The sequence below is a fragment of the Asterias amurensis genome, chromosome 3, assembly GCF_032118995.1.
Source record: "Asterias amurensis chromosome 3, ASM3211899v1".
Lineage (NCBI taxonomy): Eukaryota > Metazoa > Echinodermata > Asteroidea > Forcipulatida > Asteriidae > Asterias > Asterias amurensis.
In genome coordinates, this window is record NC_092650.1 from 20626061 (window position 1) to 20634440 (window position 8380).

Genomic DNA, 8380 nt, shown 5'->3' on the forward strand with positions numbered 1-8380 from the left:
CTGTTCGAGTTCCTTTTCCAACTCCGTCGCCCTGGCCACAATCGGTCCTCTCACGGCGTATTCCATCACCTTGATGTGGGGATTCATAGTGGCTAACGTAAGCACTTTTCGCCTCGGCGGCTGGCATCCATTTATACCGCCTGCCATCATGTTTGCACCGACAAGAAATGGTCTACAGCAGGCCGGTAATTTGGTTCGAGTCCGCGATGCTGCTTGGCCGCCGTACGGTGGTGATATAACACTCACAAGCCGGTTGGCATGAATGGCGCGCTGCATTTTTTTTTTTTGTCGTGGTGGCGCGATTTATTCTTAAAGGATGCAGGATCGAATGACTTTGAAATTCACAGAACTGACCGACCCGTGTGAATAATGGCCGTCGGGTAGGGGTCACTGCGCACGTGATACTAGCTCCCTTTGGTAGACAAATTAATAAAACTCCGTGGAAAGTTCTCGCTCAGTTCCAACTCTTACACGCTATTTGAGTGGGTAGTTAGCCAGAGTACACGTCCAAAATGAAGCGTATATGATCTAGGATGACTACACTTCTGATGAACTAGCTTGTTGAGGTAGTTTAGTGGTCATAACATGACAAAACAACACAATTTCTACCGTTTGGTGGCTGCTTAAAGAGGGGACGAACCAAAACAATCAGCAAACTGCAGGCAGTGCGCGGAGAAAGGGGGCGCTATGCTAGATAAGCGGCTACGTTTGGACCATACCAATACACAAATAGGGTTGTTATAAACTTGGTTAATTAATTACACATCAATGATTGAGAATCCTATATATTTTTTTTAATGTGGCAACGTATAATAAAGCAATTCAATCAGCACAAGGTTGAAATTGAAATATTATTCAAAGCATACGCTCCAAATAGGCTTTTACTCTCAAAGGAGAAGTATATAAAATCATGGAGGTCGAAAAACCTACCCTTATAAAAAATGAAACGTGCCAAGGTCAGACGTAAATCATCAAACCGGAAAACACACACACAGTATACAGTACACCGCGGATTAAAACACTCTAGCAGCTCTGCATCATCAGCTGACCCTGTCCTTTAAAAATGTACTGTTTACTCTAAGTATAATTCATCGGTTAAACAATCAGGGGAAATGGACAAGATTAATCAATGCTAGTGTGTGATTCCGAACACAGCAGAGGTGTGACCCCGGACGGGTGCCTGAAGAGTGTGGTGCAGTTTTGGGATCAATTCTTGCTGCACGATGGTGATGAAACAGTGTCCAGATTGTGACCAACAGGTTGGTACATAAAAAAGAAAGAGGGATGTTAGACTTTAGAGTCAGACAACTCGTCCGTCGTACAACTCGACCGTTTGGACAAACCGATGGTTGAGACCATGATTTAGCTCCATGTTGAGACTGTTGTAGCTCAACCGTCCGGCACTTCAACGGTTTGGACAACTCAATGGTTCGGACAATTCAACGGTTCAGACAACTCGACGGTTCAGACAACTCGACTCGACTTTAAGACAACTCGACAGTTCAGACAGCCTCGACTTTGACTTGAGACAACTCGACGGTTCAGACAACTCGACTTTGAGACACCTCGACAGATGGCCAAGACAAGTGGACGGTTGAACGTTTGACCTCAAGGCTCAGTTACTGACTTGTAAACACGAATTTCCTGATATAAAAGTGTAAATCCTAACCCTAAAAACTAGTTGCAACAACGTAACCCTTCTTCAGTGAAGAGGAGGGTTACGTTATCGCAACTAACCCTTACCCTACCCTAACCAGAGTAACCCTCACCCTATAACAAGAACCCTTACCCCAACCCTAACCCATGCTGAGGCCCCCGTCACAGCCATCCTCCCGTCGACATGTCTTGGTCCTAAGACGAGTTGTCTGACAGTTGAAAAAAAACGTCTGTCGAGTTGCCAAACGGTTAAGCTGTCTCAACCATCGAGTGGTCCGAACGGTTGAGTTGTCTAGCGAACCGAGTTGCCTGAACACCTAAAAAAGTATAAAAATAACTTAACAGTACTAAATCAAATTTAAAAAGCCCGAGGAAGGTGTGAAGATTCAAACTAAGAAATGAAAGCCAAGCAAATTTAGATCATGCAAACTCAAAAGGAGATGAACCAGGCTTAAAAAATGAAAGGGACACACACTGTGTGGCTAACCCTTTCTTAAAGTTTTAGTAACTTAATATTTTAGTGATGTAGAATCATCATGCTACAATTTGTTTAGATGGTTGTTGTAAAAAGAAATCATAAAAATATCACATGCTTCATGGGGAAAAAAAATAAAAATCTAAAGCAGCCAGTTCAGTGTTGTCAGTCCCAGCTCCAGTGTTGTCAGTCCCAGCTACCAGCTCAAGGGATCGACAATTACGAGATCCTGACCCCGCAAAACGATTAGCTGCTCATGTGAATCGTGGTCGCGTTCCCACTTGAGTATGATCGCGCATTGATCCTCCTTTTGTGAATGGAAGTGGATCAAAAGTTAACCAATGAAAGGTGGTTCAAGTGTGCAGTGTGCATGTGCAACGTACTCGGGGCAAAATCAAGCCACAGAGTCCAGCATTCTCCTGAATGCGATCAGAGCATACTTGAGAAGGTCGAGTCGTTAACCACAGGTTCTTTTCAGAACAAACACTATACAAAAGAAAGTTGTCGAGACAGATGGTGAAATCCGAAACTTCACCTAATTAATTTTTAAAAACCTTTTAATTTCCTTCATCTATGATTGCAGGTACCAGTGGCGTGTAAGGCTTGTTATTGTGGCTATGAGTTCTTCCAGAGAAGGGTCTACCAAGCCAAACCAGACCCACCATCATCAGGTAATATCCAAGTCCAGTCTCTTGCAGGCAAATACAACACATTTGGTAGTTTCCCTGATTTACAATCAACAAACGACTAGCAAAAGGGAGCAACTCAACTTAAGAAATGGAAATTGCTAGAGAATGATGTCGTTTTAATACGGCAAAATGTAAATTACTCAAATAAGCAACCTTATAACCTCATGTTTCCTTTTGGGCCAATGAAAGTTTTTCAGTTGCCCATTTTTCCTGATTTCATGTTTTCATTGATCTTACACTGAAAGACATGAACTAACCATTTTGGAAAGAAAACCACACCCCCTTTTATACCCAAACCGCAAGTTTTCAAATTGTAGGTGTTGGTAGAGACTAGAGAGACAGGTGGGGGCTTCTCTTCTCAGTCACACGAGGTAAAGAGGATACAGATGCTCTTTGCTTAGCTTTGCATCTTAATAATTTGTTTTGATGTTTGTTGCCATAGAAGCAAACAAGAACAGAAGGACAGGTAGAGTGAAGAGGGAGAGGCCAGATTATTACAGCGCCAGTGAGTTTGAAACTCAGCTACGTCGGGTAAGTCAGTCAGTCATTTACAATCCTCTGTGGCGTTTAATACCCAAGCTGTTAAGAGCAGCAGACTCAAACTCTGGTGTTTCTATTCAGTAGAGTGTGGGTTCGATTCCCAGTTGTGACACCTGTGTCCATAAGCAAGGCATTTAACCATGATGCTTCGTCCTTCGGATGGGACGTAAAGCTGTTGAACCCAGTGCACGTATCGAAAAGAGAAGGGGTTCGCCCTCGTGTTCCTGGTTTTGGCAGCATATTGGACCACACTACCTTCAGAAAACTAAAGTGATGACAAAATAATGCTATTAGTAAAAAAAGAATTACTTGATCATTTTTTTGCTCAAACGGTAATAATCTACTGTCTTCCAACATCCACTGGTAACCTCTTTTGTGTGTGTTTCAGAAACTAAGACAATTTTTTATTTTGTGCTATTACAAAAAGTGTTGAACATGACTTAATTTACTCTTAGATTCAGTTACTATGGTAACATACATTTTCTGTAAATAATATTGACTTCTTATTGTGCTCCTTACAGTTGTCCAATAAGGCTGAACGATGTGGGAGCACTAGCTCCGTCCCTAAGAGTCCCAAGAAGAGACACAGAGGACGTCCAAGAAAGAAAGGAACACTGAATAAAAGCTCCAAGACAAAGGTCAAAGGGGAGAGTTCAAATGCAGGTCAGCTGAGTGTAGACCATGGCCCTTTTAAGAATCCATGGCTGTGGCTCCAGATTCGGCTCAGGCTAGCTTGGTGCCCGCAGTTGTTTTGACAATTGTTGGGCGTTGTGCGTGGGCTCAGGGCTTCAGGCGCCAGGACAGAGCTTGAAGCCGAATCCAAAGCCAAAGTCGTGGTTTTGAAAAGGGCTGTAGACTGTGTGTAAAGTAAAGAAGGTCATGCATGTCTTCATGGTTTGATGTCTGGATCTCTGGATCTGGATATATTATACTCCGATAAAAATGGATACCAGCATCGCATCAGAGTTTTATGACCTGACCAATGACCTAGTGGAAATGTCTAAATAAAGTGCGCTTTAGTCGCTGTTTTGAAGGCTCTATAATCTTTTAAATCTAGGATATTGTGGGGGAGTCCATTCCAGTGTGGGATTGTCCATGGGAAAAAAGTGTTGGCGTAAATTGTTGTCCTGGCTTGAAGTTGCATGAGTGAGAGTGGCAGGTTCTTCTAGTAGGGTGTGTTGGTTTAGTGAGGTGGGTTTCCAAGGTTATATTGACAAGGTTGTGTAGGATGCGAAACATAGAGAGCCTTGTAAAGAGACGACACCCCTCTAGCTGGTGCCAGTTGAGTTGGGTAATCATTTCTGTCTCGCTGCGGAACACTGAATCATTTTAAGTGTATGTTTTTCTTCTTGGGTTTTGGGGTACCATGCTGTAGTGCCGTAATCTAATTTTGGTTGGATGAGAGATGAATATAGTCGTGATTTCACGTCAACAGAACATGTATTTGGTGTTATAGCAAGGCCACTGCTTCCGGCTCCACTGAAGCATTGGCTTAAGTTCACGTAAGGGTTATCATTGCCCATAGTTCGACTAAGTTAGTCCTGTTTGCTTTGCTTTTGAAATGGCAAGGGCACCGAGGCATTTTCTTTATGGTAATTGGCACCTATGAGGAAATTGTACATTTCCACTAGAGCATTTCAAGTGCACCCAGGCAATGACAATTGCTTTTGTTGCCTTCGTGAAGTATCAATCCTGAATTGCATACAGTCTGTTGTCTTCCATGCTCGCCATTTTGGAAATCAAATTGCACACGAAAAAAATAAGGGGTGGGTTGGCATAGTTGTATCCTAACTAGGTTCTTTCATTTTGAAATAGTAAGATTGTATTTTACTGACTGTTTCTTTTTCTTCTGTGCATTCACCCCCAGATGCCAAGGACCACAAAGAGGAGGACATGTACTCCAACCTGTCCACGGAGAACTCCTTTAATTACTGCGTCGTCTTAAGTGAGATCAACCGTAAGCTTCAGAGTCAGTGGAATGGACCAGCAGACGCCAAGAACGCCATGGTGGAAAATACACAGTATGTCTTCACGGAAGGTGACACATAGATAAATATATCGGAGAGTGGATGTTACGTTATTTTTGCTTGTTGAGAGACTTAAAAGACTGTGTGACAGCAGTCAGTGACAGATTGCAAAATCTACAAAAGTTGAAGGGAGAAAGTTACATTTGTGTTTAATAAAGGAACATCTTGTCCAAATCAAATAGGCAAAATTTGTCGGTAAGGAGAGCCATGAAAGTGGGCCCATGGCTGGAAGAGATCATATTAAAAGTGCAGAATTTGGTGATAAGCAGGACCCTGAAATTGGGCAAAGATCTGTTTTTGATTCAGGCTTTGAAACCTTTTTCAGGGCATTTAGATTAGAAGGTATACATATACAGTGTAGAAATCTGCAGCCAACCATGCCAGAATCGCCACGGCAAACACCTCATCTTAACAAAGTGTACCAGGTTCTTTTACATACAGAGCAGAAGAGTGTTGGCTGAATCCCAGTAATGACACTTATGCACTTAACCATATTTGCTTTGCAAAAAGTTGGGAAAGATTGCTTTCTGCTCTAACAGCCAGGCTCCTAGTTGATGATACCCATGCCTACATCCATTCAGACTGTGAAGGGGGTAACCGTGTTTCAGCCCCATGAGTAGGTGGTAACTTGCCCCTGGTGACAGTTGATTTGGGTCTATAGCCAAGTGTACAGCATCAGTTGTTAAGTGTACACCACACCCTTGAAGTAGCCTTGTTTGTCAGGCCATAAATGTAAGCCTAGGTGGCACAGTTGGCTTGTGCGTTAAGCGCTCGCCTCTCACCAAGGTGACCCCGGTTCGATTCCCCGTCCGGGCCATATGTGAGTTGAGTTGTGCGTTGGTTCTCTGCTGTGCCACAAGGATTTTCCAGACTGTCCGGATTTCCTCCCTCAGGAAAAAATCAAATACTTTCGATCTTGGCCGTGGTCATAATGGGTTGATGTGGCTAGCAGCTTAATGGGCCCTTGCATGCCTGCTTCTCAAACACGTTGTAGCCGCGTCCTTCGCAATTCAGCTCTAGCTGCGAGTCGGGACGATTAGCGTCCCAATTACATAAATGAAAATTATTTTAAAAAGTTGCTCAGGGCTAAAAGAATAAGTGTAACCTCATCTTGAAGTGGCCATCTTGTCTTGTGATGTTTTGATCTCTCACATAAACATGTTTACCCCTGATCAGCTGATTTCCTCTTTTTCTTTTCAAAGTGCCATAGAGGATGTTGCATTTATTTGGGTCAATAACCAAAATCAGTTAAGTGTAGCCCTCACCTTAAAGTGGATGTCTGGCCTTGTGATGTTAGGCTCTCATAAAATAAAAAAAAGTTTTTTTAAGTAACCCATGGGCGTAAATAGGAAAGCAGATGATTTTTACCCTACATGTGCTGCTGAAACCACTGACACCCTCGGAGGATTCTAACAATCGAGGTAGATTATGTTTCCAAATTGGGGTAGTTAAGTTTAAATATAAACGACTTGGTGTTTTGAAGAATCTCAAGTCTGAAGCAAATAAAAGAGACATTACAGAATTGTTTTTTTTTTTAGTAATCCACCGGATACATAAACTGAACAACCTGTAGAAGTTTCAGATTGATCGGCCATCTGGGTCAGGAGAAAATTGTGAAAAACCAGTTACACATTTTTGCATGACACTGTGATTAAACAAAATAAAAAAGTAAAACACTCACTGAGCGATAAACTCCGAATGGGATGTTGGTTTATTTATTTCTCGTCAAATGTGACATTTAAGACAGAAATATTTCAAGGAATGTTTTCTACTATCATCATCAATAGACTGAGTAAATTTTATTCAAGTTTTATTCCTTACCAATTTGGTAATGTTCCTTTAAAGACAGTGGACAACACTATTGGTAATTGTCAAAGACTAGTCTTCACATATATTCTCAACATATGCATAAAATAAGAAACCTGTGAAAATTTGAGCTCAATCGGTCGTCGAACTTGAGAGATAATAATGAAAGAAAAAACACCCTTGTCATACGAAGTTGTGTGCTTTCTGATGCTTGATTTCGAGACCTCAAATTCTACACTTGATGTCTCAAAATCAAATTTGTTGAAAATTACTTCTTGTCACTTCAGAGGGAGCTGTTTCTCACAATGTTTATACTAACAACCTCTCCCCATTACTCGTAATCAAGAAAGGTTTTATGATGATAATTATTTTGAGTAATTACCAATAGTGTCCACTGCCTTTAAGTCTTATTATTCTCTTGAGGTGATAGTATCATGTGACACGATTAAAGATGCAAAGTGCCTTTTATAATTAACAGTTTAATGAAAGATGTACAGTGTAAATATAGTAACTTTTATAATTAATGTTCATGCATGCTTGTCTATTCATTTAATAAACTACATAAAAAACTAGCGATTTGTGTTCAGGTATTTGTTTTGTATCTGTAAACCTTGTTGATTTGATTGTGTTGAACCTTCACTTCCCCAATTGCATCCCCCAGTCCAATTTTTACTTGTCATTGTTTATCTTTCTTTTTTTTGCATTGCAACTTTTCCTTGTCACTTTTATTGCTCGGGGCATTCCATTTGGATGTCTATAAATACCAGCTATGAATAATAATGGTTATTTATTAATAATCATGATATTATGAATAAAGATAATACATTATTAAAATAGCATAGTACGATACACATTGTCCATGTGCCAGAACTGAGGGGGGGGGGGGCAATTTGACAAGGCCCGTGGAGTTACAAAAATATCTCCACCCCCCCCCCCCCCCCCCAAAAAAAAAAAAAAATGATAGTAATGTTGAACAGTGACTTGAGGTATTGTGGATGGCATAGGCCGTACAACAAAAATGGTCCCCTGGGGGAGGTGTAGGGACTTCTTTTTTTTAAGATTGCTGGTCGGAAACTTACACTGGTTTAGGGGTATTTTAATAAGGGGCGAATAACTAACTCCCCATATTAAAAATTGAGCATAACATATCGCTTAACTTTCACATTATTTTGTTTAAAGAAAAAATA

At 41.2% G+C, this 8380-nt stretch overlaps 2 protein-coding genes across 2 annotated transcripts in view; one reads left to right on the plus strand and one right to left on the minus strand.

Annotated features, from left to right (window-relative positions):
* Positions 1–670, minus strand: part of LOC139934907 (alanine aminotransferase 1-like) — a 30415-nt gene extending 29745 nt beyond the window's left edge. Inside the window, exon 1 of the mRNA XM_071929327.1 lies at positions 1–670. Within this exon, the coding sequence (XP_071785428.1) occupies positions 1–276 (276 nt within the window). The 5' untranslated portion in view covers positions 277–670.
* A 301-nt stretch (positions 671–971) lies between these two features.
* LOC139935303 (uncharacterized) lies at positions 972–7765 on the plus strand. Its single transcript, XM_071929828.1, has 5 exons — positions 972–1259; positions 2715–2802; positions 3263–3351; positions 3882–4023; positions 5228–7765. The coding sequence occupies exons 1-5, from the start codon at positions 1224–1226 to the stop codon at positions 5407–5409; spliced, it is 537 nt and encodes a 178-aa protein (XP_071785929.1). The 5' UTR covers positions 972–1223; the 3' UTR covers positions 5410–7765.
* The last annotated feature ends 615 nt before the right edge of the window (positions 7766–8380 follow it).